This window comes from Dermacentor silvarum, chromosome 6 (assembly GCF_013339745.2).
Source record: "Dermacentor silvarum isolate Dsil-2018 chromosome 6, BIME_Dsil_1.4, whole genome shotgun sequence".
NCBI classification, from domain to species: Eukaryota; Metazoa; Arthropoda; class Arachnida; order Ixodida; family Ixodidae; genus Dermacentor; species Dermacentor silvarum.
Window position 1 is genome coordinate 169,941,654 of NC_051159.1, and position 14,340 is coordinate 169,955,993.

Here is a 14,340-nt window from a genome sequence, read left to right on the forward strand (position 1 = left end):
CTCCACGTGGCGCATAAGCGTTAGTGAACTAATTGAATTTCTCTAAGTAAAATGTGTCTGAAAATTTGTAAAGTACGACTTACACACAACCTACAGCCATGATAGCGTCGGATTCTAATTTGAATATACGAGGAAACATAATTCTATAACGCGGAAACTCAAATAAAAAACCCTTTTCCAGCTGGCGTTTGAGCTCTTAGTGGGAGCGGCGCGCCCCGCTCGGTTCCTTGCAGCTCCATCCAGATGGCGCTCGCCTCCGCGCATCCGCGGCAGCCGCGTATCCGGCCGTGCGGGGTAAACAAAAAAAAATAACCAGAAAGCTCGCCTTCGTGCATAGTGTTCGCCGCCAGCGTTTGCAGCTAAACATTACGGTTACATAAGCTGCAGTTGCCGAGAGGTGTGAGAAGCAGTCAGGGATCTTTGAATCTAGGACCTCAATAGAGTTCGCACTAACTCACTCACTGGTATTTACGCGTTTTTTTTTAAACAGCAGAGCGCGAGATATTGACGACATACAGATCGAACTGGCGAAGTTTGTGCTCGGCGTTATTGGTCCCTTGCTTACTCACATATACAACCTTGCGTTATCGACGATCTGTACTCCGAAAATGATGCAGATTTCTAAAGTTAGTGTGCTGTACAAAACGGGCGACAAGAATGAGTTGTAGAATTATAGACCAATTTCTATATTGCCGATATTTTCAAAAGGCCTAGAGAAAATTATTTACAGACGGCTAATCAAATTTTGTCTAGCCAATCTCAGTATGGCTTTCTCCACGGTAGATCAACTGAATTCGCCCTTCTGACCAGAAGGAAATCATTCTTAGGGCTTTTGAAATAAAGCAGATATGTATAGGCAGTTATATTGACCTTTAAAAGCCTTTTGACCAACTTAATCATGAAACCTTGCTAGAAAAACTTCAACTATATGGTACTCGTGGCACGGCACTACTTTTGATTAAATCTTACTTAAGATACAGATTCCAGCGTATAAGCTTAGGGACAGTAGTCTCATCTTTACAACAAGTAGCCACTGGCGCCCCGCAAGGAAGCATCTTGGGTTGTCTAATTTTCATCCTTTACATGAACGACATAACCACTATCAACAATAAACCCACCTATGTCATATACACTGACGATACCAGCCTGTTTTTTACGGGCAGAAACCTGCAGTGCTTAACACCTGAAATAAATAAAGCACTGGAAGATACGCAAAACTGGAGTGAAGCAAACTCGTTGTTCATTAATTCTGACAAAACAAATGCTGTTGTTCTTCATCCGCGTGAACTTCCAGTCGCTATGGACGATCAGTTATTTCTAGGCACCGCGGCTATAGAGTTTGCTAACACAATAAAAATTTTAGCTAGGGTTTTTCATAAAAACGTCCTGGGATGATCCCTTTGACTACGTTCAATCCCACCTGTCTAGGAATGCAGGTGTTATTGCAAAATGTCGACACATTCTACCTGTATCGATAAAACTAATGCTGTTTTTATCTCGCATAAATTACTGCTTTTTAGTGGGGGGAAATAACCACAAAACATAACCACAGAATACTTAAGTTACATAAGAGGGCTTTTCGGTCTATAACGAATGTTGATTATCGCGCGCATACTGAGGAATTGTTTCGTCGTTTTAATGTCATCATCATCATCATCATCATCATCAGCCTATATTTATGTCCACTGCAGAACGAAGGCCTCTCCCTGTGATCTCCAATTACCCCCGTCTTGCGCTAGCCGATTCCAACTTGCGCCTGCAACTTTCCTAACTTCATCACCCCACCTAGTTTTCTGCCGTCCTCGACTGCGCTTCCCTTCTCTTCCCTTCACTTCTTTATATATATATAGCTTCTCAGAAACTGTAAATTGAGACAAGTACATTACCCATCTTTCATGTATGAAATACCCTTGTATGCTGCTGTTGTGGGCCTTGTATAAGGGGGCTTGGGCTTTCTTCAAGCGAATTGTTTCGCTTTTCGCGCAAGCTTGCCCACATCTACACGATGTAAATAAACTCGATGATTATTTATTTATTTATTTATTTATTTATTTATTTATTTATTTATTTATTTATTTATTTATTTATTTATTTATTTATTTATTTATTTATTTATTATTTATTTATTTATTTATTTATTTATTTATTTATTTATTTATTTATTTATTTATTTATTGTTATCGCGCTCCACTCTTAAAGGCGAAGCTCAAGCGTCCTCCAATTTTTTTCCTAGATAAGTGAAATAGAGTAGCCAGAGGAGTACTGCTTCCGACCTCTCCCGTTGGGCCTCATTTAAATATACGTCCTCATTTGCTTATTACCGACTTATGTTCAGAGAACATAAGTCGATAATAAACAGACTGAATAACAAGATGCTTCACACACACAAGCGCAATTGACATTTTGTTCCCGAGGGAACACCGGATATTTAGGAGAGATGCGCTTCGGCTCCTCCCAAAATCCCTCTGTAGCACCACTGCCGTGGTAGTACAGAACGTGAGTACGAATGGTGAATCGTGTGGGTCGACGTCGATGACGGCCAGCATACTGCGGCCCGGTTCGACTCTATCCTCATCATAAATATTCCCTTGTGTTACTTAGATGCCCTTAATTGTGTTTCAATATTATATGACAGGCTTCAAGCCCTACCGCATTTGATAGGTACCACTAGGGCAGAGCAATTTCTGGCAACATTTCCAAGGCTGGGCTTACCTGGATCAAGCAACGATCCACCTCCTCCCCACTTTATGTGGCTCCTTGGCGGTGGTTTATCAGAACTTTGACGGCGTTTCTATCGAGCTTATGAGCGCAAACTGTAGCTTACATGTTCGGTCTGCGAAAAGGCGTGCGTACTTAACCGAGACTGCATCTTGATTTGTCGTGTGCCGGCGCCTATCAGTGGCTCGATCTTCTACTAAGTCCATTTACGGCCGTTCTTTGGTGTTTTATGGCAAATCATTCATAAAAGACATTACACGTAAGCAACGCTGCAGCAGCGACGCTCCCCTAGGGAGCCGACAAGGCAGCAGAGCTACGAGGTTCACAATGCTTGGCTATACGTACAGTGCTGGAGAATAAAAGTAAATTAGTATCTGAAGTGGTGGTTCGCAAACATGCATGCCACCAGAAACGCTTTTGCTGCACGAGCCAGTACGTTAAGAAGCAGTGTATATGGCGCAGACCTCCTGGCGCAAGCTAAAGCTGTTAATTTGCTCCTACATCAGAGTCTGGATCTCATGAACGAGAAGCAAGTTCTAGAAAAGTGAACAGGCTAACACACACACACACGCATCGTGATATTCTTGGCAAAAAGTATTTTATTAGAATTTCATTTATTTCATAGTCACGAACACACAGATACGTGCCTTTCAAACGACTAAAATCAATGAAAAATTATGCACCTATTTTTCTAAGGACGCTCAAATATTACAATGCATCAGTCCTTTTTTTTAACACAAAAATAGACACACATTCAGGTATCCGCATAACACGATAAACAAAAGCTCGGGATGAAACACAATATGGGTATTTACAAGTGTACACTGGTGAGAAAAACATTGATATATGATAAAACATTTGGCGCTTTGGCTGATCGCACACTACATTTCCAGATAACGCTGATAGCGGGCTGCAACTCTCCAAACAGCTGACGTAATCTAGGTTAATAAGCGTTAGGCTGATCAACCTATGTTACTCTGTTGCGGCAGCTGTTGCACACGAGTATTCGATGTAAAACCCGCTGACCGATATCTGAATATAACAAAAGCCAAAGAAAGTGAGCTACTATGGCAATAAGTTTGCTTGGCTACAACTTCGTTAATGAACATTCCACGTTTCTTCACCAGTTGTAAGCTCTTGATTATGCCACATGAAAAGAGTTCACAGTTAGTGACTTTTGCTAGTGAGCTTTCGCTCTCGATGATTTTTCAGACATGCCGGCAGCTTTCCAGTGTTGTATGGTAAACTGACTAACGCAACAGTTTTCTACCTATCACGTGAACGCCAGAAAAAAGTTATCCGCCATCTACACTCAAATACGACGCTTAATTTGTGCTGGTGCATCAGTAATAATGAATGCCGCATATGTAAACGACAGACACTAAATTTATATGTCTACATTCACAACATGTTGTAGCCAGATGAACAGTTCAATTAGAAAGACAGAGAGTTCAACAGACATGTAAGGCTTGCGCAATGGTCGTCTTTTGCTGCGATATTTAGGTGACGCGAACCAGTTAACGCTAACAAAATAGCAAAAAAAAATAGTAAACCCCGAGTTATCTAGTACACAACTAATCTAACACTAACGGTGTCAGTACTGCAAGATGATGCTTGTAACAATAACTTTGAAAATGCATGCCCCACGCCGGCAAAGCTTTACCAAGTTGATTGTGCTCCAGAGAGAACACATCGCTCGACTTCGCGATAATGAAATAAAAGTCCTTCCGCTCGAAGAAAGTGCCTCTGTAATTTCGACACTATAGAAACAATATAGAAAAGAAAAACTACTTGAATATCACTGCCCTAGTCGTGTCCCACAATACAAAACTTACTCATAACTATATCAAGCATTCATGTCTCAGTACTAGCAAGCACACAGAGGAGTGCACGGCCATTCACCTTACATCTTTTATGAGCTGGACGGTCACTGACTGGTTCAGAGCGCCTCACAAAAGAGCCGCATGCTGCCCCTCATCCTCTTGTTCTTTCTTTCGACTTACATTTGGCACAACGTTTTCAACGCAATCAACCTGCTACTACCTTCCCGTGAACATTTTCGTCATCAATTTCCATGCCGACGCGCTGTCCGGCATGTAAAAAAAAAAATGCGTATTTTCTCATTAACTGTGCTAATATCAGCGTCAGAATATGTAGGCCCATTTTCACCATCTTGGTCTCGAGTCACCATTTTCCGCAGTGTTTCTCAAAAACAGGCGAACATGGCACTCGCCGCTGTCATAGACGACATTTCTATGGAAACAGCGCCAGGTACCTAAGCACGGCGACAGGCTACAATTAATCCTGACCAGCATAAAATGGCCTTGCAGCGTTGGTGGAAAGAACGCGCACTTCCGTAAGCGCCAGGCAATTAAAACTCTACGAAGCGAGATAACACCAGTTGACGCTTTTCAAACTACGCCCATTGTTCTTCTCATGATCGGTTGAGGGCGATGGCGAAGAGCATTGATGCCAGCGCCGTGGCTGATGACAGCGGACCGGTGGATGCCGAAGACTCGACGAAGTTGTCGAGCGGCCGCAGCGGCTTTCCAGGACGCTTCTCTGGGATGCGCTTGGGCGTAGGCTTGTGCTTGGGAGCGGGCGTCGTTGGGGACTGTTGCCTGCGTCGAAGAAGGGAAAACAAGAAAGAAATGTTGGGCTACGAGCACAGCAAGAGAGAAGCCAAATGTTCTTTCCGGTAACAGATACGCGCAGAAATGCGCAACCGAACCACACGCAAAACCGAAACAGAAAAAAGAACTAACCTGCAGCCAGTATGAGTAAAGATTTCTGAAAACCTATTTCAAATGTATACCTGAAGCGCGGTATCATATGTTGCCTCAGATAACGTTACTGCAAATCTGACAATCCTTTACATGTTCGCTTTCACGAAATAAAGCCAAAGCTTTCGTGTTATATCTCGTATGATTTCGGTTCTATTCCGGCAATTAAATATAACCCACTGCTAATGCACGGTCATGCGATTATTGGAGTTTACACGAATTTCGTGTCTTCTTTGTTATACGTAAATGAGAAAAAGCAAATACGAGTTGATTACAAATTGTAGCAACCAACCAATTTATGCCAAAAATTACCCCTGTTTTATGAGGCTGCACCTGGGCAAATCACCTTTACACGCAGGTGTCGGCCGCTATTGAAGATTAAGTGCTCACATATCCACATAGCAGCAGATGGAAAGCGCATATATTCTTATGCAAATTTTGCAATTAGCAGTTCTCATATAACGTGTAAAAAATAACGGCCGGTTCCTGGGAGAGGATAATCAAGTTCATTCGATGTTAAATATAATAATAACCACGGCACGGTAGCCTTTTCTTGCAATTTCGCGCCATCGGTGATCCGCAAAAAAAAAATGGCCTTGCAGTTTAAGCAGTTGCTTCAGAAACTGCTCCAGCCCTCCATCCGACCTTGACGAGGCGTGCGCATTTTCATGGAAAATTGCTATGCTAATCGGTAATCCTACTGAACGTACCACTTTCCGAATTTGCGTCTACCTTTATTAATGAACGCGGAAGACAATGAGGCCTAATTGTCCATGGTAGGGCACAGAAAATGTAGGCCATTCTTTTCGAACACTAAACCCGTACTTAGAAACGAATAAGGAAAAGTAACAAAGGCTACTGCGGTAAGGGCATTCAGTGTAATCTCGCTTGTTACGTCCGCAATCCTATAAACAGTATCATTTATTATAGTTGGTTCGTTCACTGCAAGGTCCAAGGTACTACCGATTGCCTGTCGAAATTCTTTGTCCTAAGAAACACTTCGCCATTACATGCCAACTTATGCACCTAAACGTCTTGCAGAAGGACGTTTCATTCTCCTGAAAGCGATCGCAAACTACAAATTTACATTGAAGCATGGCGACTGTATGCGATTGAAAACAAGGCCCTTAATGACTGGCTAATTAAGATTGCATGCTGTGGGATTTGCTTGTGCTGTCCTTTTCTTGGTCGCCAAAACGGCTTTGGTCAAGCAGGTCTGGCATTCTTCCGGAACCAAGCACACCACACGCAACCAACCTTTACATAATCTATTTCCGTGTTTAGCCAAGGTCACGAAATCGTTCTTCGAAAGAATCACCGGAGAGCACGCGCCCACTTTCTAAGAAGTTCTCGCAAACAGCCTTCATTTTAATCTGAGCTTCGAACGCTATGTGGCGTGTCGAAAGACTCACTAGGTAACCAAGGCACTGGAGCAGATGGATAGGAGCACGGCTTTGGAAAAAAAATAAGTGATTTGATTTGATTTGCTTCCAGCGAGTCATTATTCCTGGATAGCCTCCGTAGGAGGAAATTTTCAGCTAGGAATCCACTAAGAATACTACAGGCTTAAACTGCAAGCAAAGGCGCGGAAGATTCACGCTGAACATGACAATGACATAGAGGCCTGCGCCATGGTAGTAATTTTGAAATGACAGAATTCTCAGGAGCTTGCTGTAGCAAATAATGTGTCAATACCATTCGTTAATGCACGCAAATATATCATACCATAAAATCATTTTACTGCGCTGCCCCTGCTAAAATTATTTTATTTAAATATGGCAACCCCTTTACGTCATAGGTGACACAGGTGCAAACTCTGCAGGCTGGCCTTCATCATGCAACCTCGGGAGCGCCGACAGGTTAGGACTAGATCTGGCGAACGATGTCTGACGTTGTTTCACATTCGCAAATCATTTGATGGCTCGCAGAGCTAAGTAGATAATGTAGCACACGGCTCAGCTTCTCCTCCCCCGTCCATTTAGATGACAAGATTGAAAACACGCAGATACAAAGCCACTAGTTGCGATACGATACGCGTTCAGTGCTACGATTAGACTTCAGGCTTCAAGTTTAGTGATAGCCTGTGCCCGTTCTGGTCTATCATGCGAATTTCATCGGAGGAAGCTACAGGATCGCTTAGACAACCTAAATGTCTTTAGAAAATGGAACATCTTAGTCTTAGTTGGCCTGTCCTCGGTCTACGATGCAGTGAAGTGCAGCGAAATGTTCGAAAGCCTTGAAACAGTTCTTCAAGCAACTCCATCATTTTTATGTGGGACGAGCCTTGGCCGACATACGTCGGTTCCTTTAATATGAGTACTAATTCCTCATCGAAGCATGTGGCCCTATCAGAAACGAGCGGTTTCCCAATGATCGCGTAAACATTGCTACAATGACCGTCGTCCTTCGCACAAGAGGCGGGGCGCGTGTGATCATTTCAGAAAGCCCTGCGGTGCAAAAGCAAGGCTGAACCTGTCTTTTTCCTTCCCTGATGCAAAGAGCGCTCGCGCAAAGCTTTTCGCGCGAGGTCCATGATGGCCTAATACGGAGAACGCGCAGGGCCATGTCGGTGTGTGCACTCGTACTTTTGGAAAACAAAGCATATATGTGACTGAATTGGCGTGGCACACTCTCTCCTCATTTCTGACATTAGCCGGAGCCACCTCCTCATCCCACTCACGCCCATCACTCTCTCACATGGCAAGGCTAGTCGCACATTTCTGCACACTATGATCGCAAAGAAAATATGTCGGTCAGCGCACTACCCTCCTGGTCTAGTCCTGTGGCATTTCTTTCGACAATAACGGCGGGAACGCGAGCCCTGGTAAAAAAAAAAAAAGGCTCCTTTAGCCAAATCAAGGGCTTTAGTCAGTTGTGCATACACGCAACTGACTAGCTTGCGATGAAGTGTGAACGGGATTTCAATACAGAAAGAAAGAGTTACGTGGAAATCCGTAAGGTGGCGTAAGACCGAAGTGAGATAAAATTGCAAATTGTAAGTTCTTTGGTTTTACGTGCCAAAACTCTTAAGAGGCATCTGATTAAGAGGCACGCCGTAGTGGCGGACTCCGGATTAATGTGGCCACTTGGGGTTCTTTAACGTGCACATAAATATAAGTACACGAGCCTTATTGCGTTCCGCCCTCATCAAAATGCTGCCGCCGGGGCCGGGATTGACACCGGAACCTCGACTTCAGCAGCGCCATAATCACTGGGTCACCGCGGCGGGTGAGATAAATGAAAATCCCCAAAGATGTAGCACTCAGACTTAATCGTACAACTCTAGCATCACTGCTCAGATTCATCTTCCTACACTCACCTACCGATGCAAATTAGCTCGCCTTTGTTTATATACTATCACTTTTTTGTATATCCTGCCCCCCGGTAATCAAATCATCACGCCAGCACACCGCATATCTTGCCCAAATCATCCTGATGCAATATCTATTCCACGTGATCATAAAATTACCTTTCAGCGTTGTTTTTTTTTTTTCTCTTTTTTTTCTTTTTTGATGTATACATCCAGCGATTGTTACGAACTGCCTGTCCGTATCGCCTTGATCACCGACATCTCACGTTTCAAGACTACGGTGAACACTAACTCGCAAATCACGTGTCTTGTGAGGTACAATAACTAAATAAAATGAATAAATAAAGAACGACTTCTTGAAGTCGCAGTTGAGGAACTCACGTGGATATCATATTCAGCTTAGTGCAACATTAAGGTAATGCCAAATTTGCCAATTAAAGCTTCATTTAGAAAGGAAGATTTATTTGGTTGTCGCACTATCCGCAATAAGTTAAATTATACGTTTTTACCAACATAAAAACTTCTTCAATTCGTCCAATAGGTTTCATTGTTGTAGTCTTAATTCGTTATATGCTATTACGTCGACATTGGCTCTGCGACTTAGCGTGATATGCATGTATAATACCACGATTTAAAAGCGAAGTCTCACCTCTTAACCAGGTATGGCTCCCAGAGGTGGCATTTCTTGGACCTGGGTCCGTACGCGACGCTGTAGTCGTTCGGCTTGAGTATCACGTACGCCTTGTTCTCTTTGGTGTACTTGGGCCATTCCATGTCGCTCTTCGGAATCTTTGGTTTCCTGCATCATAGAGACAAAAAAAAGAAAAATTAATTTTTGAATGCGGCAGTGAGCAATATTCTGCAGCACAAAGAAATAGAATGTAGCCTAAGTTTTTTTTTTTTTTTTTTTCACCGTATACGAACGTTTTCCAGAAAAAAAAGGGAACGAAAAAGTACGCAAGGACTAGAAACCAGCGACAATAAAATAGAAAGAAATGGGGGCAAACTGTGTGTCTCGTAAGAAAGCATTCCAGCATGTCCAAAAGCAGACGCTGTGACACTATTAAAGGCCAGACAGTCTTTAAACAGACAAGCTTATATGCGCAAGTTCGCAAAATAACACCCGACTTCATCGTGTTCGCACAGCATTGGACGTTCAACCATGTTCTTCCCCGGTCATCCAATAACGTATCAAACCTTATGTTTTCGCCCAGTATCTGAGTTCACGAAGAGGAACCTTTGACGCAAGCTCGGTATCCTGAAATGTGAGCTATTTTCGTAAACAATAATAACAACTTTAGCAGCATGTTTTAGTCGTAGTATGTGTTTCGGCGTGCCGGCGGACAGCGACACCAAAGCTATTACATAGTCCGATCTCTGCTTTTTCCAGACAGTACAATTAAGGGCTCAGAATAAATCTCGCAGGCCAGTGACGCAGAGATAGCCAAAATTCGCGGGAAGCCCACGTCAACATTCCTTCATATATTTCTCACTCTCTCATCGAAGCAAGCACGGGGAATCCCATCACGGCTTAATTATAGTGCCCGTGAACACGGGCTTTGACGAAAGGCCACCATTACCCATCATTACGAGCAAGTGGATTGAAGGTTTTGCAAGATTCCACTAGGGACGTACGCTCCAACAAAGTGGGGAGCATGCAAGCTTCGGTGAGCAGCTCTCGATTTCAAATCAGTATTCTGTCACATTACGGTCATTCGGTGACGTAGCGCGTATCCCTGCAACAAAGTCAATAAACTGGGAAACCGTGTAACAATGCCAGTTCAGAGGAACCAATGAAATATTCGAAAAATGCGCACGCTCTCACTGCCGAAAAATGAAACAAGACAGGCAAGACCGGTATTTTCGTACAAGAGAACCGGACGAATGCCCCATGCGCACTGCTTTAGGGTATACAGACGAGTCGAGGTCAATGCAAGTGCGTGTGTGGCTTTCAGCGGTTATTACGAGGCGCCGTGCGCTGCGCAACGTTAAAGGACAAATTAGGGAGAGTGGCGATAGGGCGATCGCGAGCTACCCAACAGTGTCGACAAAGCAGGACGATCAGTGTATGCCCGTAGAGCTCTGAAACCGCCTGAAAGCCAATTACGAGCTTGCAAAGGCCAGGCGCCCCACAAGGTCATGAAATTGAGGTGGCGCGGGTGCCACCTTGGCGCAGCGCGGCTCAACCGCGGTGGACAGGCACGGTGATACCGCCGGAAGCGAGCGGTGGCCACTGACCGTGCGGGTCTTCGATTAACGCCGACTGGCAGTGAAGTTTGAATCACTGGCTGACAGGCTTTTGAGTTAACCTCAAGTCGAGGCCATGGTTGTGTGCCACATTAGAACTCGGATGGGGTCAAAGACTACTGGGCTTGAGCATCAAGTCCCGTCGTCTCTACACGTTGAATGAGATAAAAAAAGTACCGTTGAAACGTTGACTGCTGCCTCCCCTGCGTCACGCTTGCAGCTAACAAGTTCACCTGCAACTAACAAGTTGCTAGCAAGAAAGTGAAATTAAACATTCTTCGGCTGTTTTTCTGGCGCTTACCGAAGAATCCAAACCCCCAATTAGCTCTCGCACTTTGTTATAACTATTGTCACCACGAAAAGCAGCGAGATTGCTGATAGTGCTCAAAAGGTACACACATGAAGCTACAATTTACATTAAAGCTGGCCAACACACGGGCGAGTTAATTCTAGAGTTGGTTTTGTTTGCCACAAGACCTCAGATATCTAAGTGAAGCGCGTTCCTGAAAAGTTTCCTAATAATTCGCATTTATATTTTTAGAAGTGCTGAAATGCCGCCAACCAAAGTGTGTTTAAGCAAGTAACAATGGTGCGAAGGTAGACAACCCAAATTCCCGATGCAATACGCGGCCCCTCTACTTCGATATGACTCACCCAGTCCAAGAGAATTCGGCGAGGGCTTTGATGAGCTCATCGGAAAAACTAAGCTCCTCGGTCGTCACCGAGTATTTTTCTCGCATCAGTTCGCCGAACGAGTCATTGTGTTTCTCCAGCAACGTTTTCTTGTCGACCCTCACAGTGCCCAAAAAGAATGGCAAGTCGTCGTTGTGGGTGACAGTGACCCAGTCTCCCCAGAAGCTGTAAGATGGCCTGTGGCTGAACACATAACGAAATACAGAGACGTTGTTTTTCAGGGCTGCCTGAGCGAATAAGTCCGTGGCACAGTTGAAGCACAAGTCCGTGACTACTGAAGACAACGCTCTGAGCACCTCCACCTCGGAAATTTGCTGACTACGGCCGAAGTAAGCATTCTCGAACTGCAAACTCTTGGACAGGCTCACGTGGAAGAAGTGGCGAAGGAAAACCCTGAGTATAGTGTGGCCATCGATGGAGCCCTTCAGCCACTTCATCTTTGAGTACATCGCTGCCACAAGCACAGCGCCATCGTCCTGAGTGGTGCCCAAAAAGATGTCTTTCACATTCATCCGGGCTTTTTCCAGATCTATTGGGCTGTGCGGAAGAAACGAGTCTCCGTAGCCGGGAAGAATGGTGATGTACCGATAGACCATGCTTCTTTCAACGTCATGGACAAGTCGCTGGGCGTCCGCCTTCCGAAGGCAGCTCAAAGCGGCGTCGATCCTCTCTCTTCCGGTGAGGTAAAAATTTGTACAGTTCACAGCTGTGGAGATGGCTTGGAAGTTTTCGTGTTGGTTGATATTCTCCGCATAGGCGAGTGTGCTCGGCGTGCCACTTAGAAGCACAGCCCGCTGAAAGAGACCTCGACTGAGCTCGGATATCACGTGGTACGAGACCGAGACAGCACCAGCGCTCTGCCCAGCCAACGTAACCGCACCGGGATCCCCGCCGAAGGCGCGTGCGTTGTTCTGCACCCACCGGAGAGCCTCGACCTGATCGTACAAACCCGCGTTACCTTCAGCTCCCGGTACTGAAGCGTTGAGGAAACCGAGTGGGCCGAGCCTGTAGTTGAAACTCACGAAAATGACGTCGGCGCGCGCGGCAAATTCGAGTCCGTCGAACATGAATAGAGAGCTTGATCCCCAGCTGAAAAGACCTCCGTAGATGAATACAAACACTGGTAGGCTACTCTTGCAGGTCGGGGCGACGGTGCCGTTATCGCTGCTGCCGTCACAGTCACGCCTGGGCACCCATAGGTTTAACTTGAGACAGTCTTCGACCGAGTTGGACATGTCAATTTTGGCATTTTCAGTGACTACGAAGTCCGTCTGGACGCAGCCTGGGTTCATAGTATCCGCGCGGAACACGCCACTCCACGACGAAACGGGCAGGGGCTTCAGAAATCTTCGCTCACCGACCGGAGGCTGACCGTAAGGAATGCCCAGGTAGGCATCGACATCTCTGGCGTGGGCACGCAGTCTCTGACCGACGACATTGCCAGTTGTGGTTCGAATCACGGGCGCATCTTCCGCGGCGGCGTTTGCCGAGAATACAATGAAGAGGGCCAAGACAGAGAACGAGGCAGCCTTTAGCTCCATGACACGTCTTCTTGGCTCGACGCGCATAGATGATTCCCTGCTTACGTCCAAAAGGCACACGCGACCTTGACAGGGAGGAGCCGGTTAGCGGTACGTGTATACCTGCAAAATATGCTCGCCAACAAGCGGGAGAGCGTCAAGTAGGCACGCTCAATGTCAAATCCCGATGACTCCAGCTGTCAGGCAGCACCGATTCGCAGCGAGAACGTCACAGGGAATGAGAATAGCCAAGTCCGCGCCCACCGGACGATCAGGCTCACTTTATGCGGAGAGCAGGTTTCAGCTGCGTTCTGCTTAGAAAGATACCCGCCCACATGGCGGTATATATAAACAACTTTCTCTCGCGCCATTTCACTCCCTCTCCTCTGTCGGAGGCTCGGGAATGCTGCGATGCCCTTCGGCTCAGTCTCCGGTGCCCCTTCAGCGCAGCCTGCCAGCCGGTGGCCCCTCCGGCAACATCAAGGATGGGCGCGGGTCAGTGGCCAGGTGCGCGCCGCTAGAAGGGCAGCAGAGCGCCATCGGATACAACTGGCGGCCTTCGAAACCACTGCGCGTTTAACGAGCCGCGAGGTGCACCAAAGGTCGCGCGGCAACATTTACTTCGAATGAGGTCTCTTAATCCGTACAAAGACTATCCAGTAGTAGTGCTCTCAGCGTTTGCCACAATAAATGTCGACACTTCGGTATATGCTCTATTTGCAGAATATAAAAAAAAGTGACTTCAAGCAAAATTCTACATAACAAGGGCATCCGTGCTCTTATTTACATACATATCTCTGCCGCATGCAGGCAAGATGCTCCAAAACAGACTCAAGGCAAGAAAGAAAGCAAAGAAGTCGCGTCACAGCTTCAAATTACTGCTGCTACGACGTGGCACATTGCAAAGGTAAACATCAATAAAATCAGCTAAACCATACGCGCAATACGTGAATTTCTTTACAGTTAAAGCAACCTCAGTTGAAAGCTTGTTCACGAAGCGTGCGTCGTCCGAAGACTCGCAACAGCGAAGGTTTATTCGCCTACTTGATTTGCTGCACAGAAAACGTGA

At 45.6% G+C, this 14,340-nt stretch overlaps 1 protein-coding gene across 4 annotated transcripts in view; it reads right to left on the bottom strand.

Annotated features, from left to right (window-relative positions):
* Positions 1-3,299: 3,299 nt before the first annotated feature.
* The window catches only part of LOC119456386 (acetylcholinesterase), a 64,409-nt gene continuing 53,368 nt past the window's right edge, over positions 3,300-14,340 (bottom strand). For 3 of the 4 annotated variants that reach the window (XM_049669806.1, XM_049669805.1, XM_037718108.2), the window contains exons 2-3: positions 9,461-9,610; positions 3,300-5,339 (exon numbers count right to left, since the gene is read on the bottom strand). In XM_049669806.1, coding sequence (XP_049525763.1) covers positions 5,153-5,339; positions 9,461-9,610 — 337 coding nt within the window. In that variant the 3' untranslated portion in view covers positions 3,300-5,152. Of the gene's footprint in view, positions 5,340-9,460; positions 9,611-11,712; positions 13,890-14,340 lie in introns of those variants that run through there. The other variant, XM_037718109.2, reaches the window with a different exon arrangement.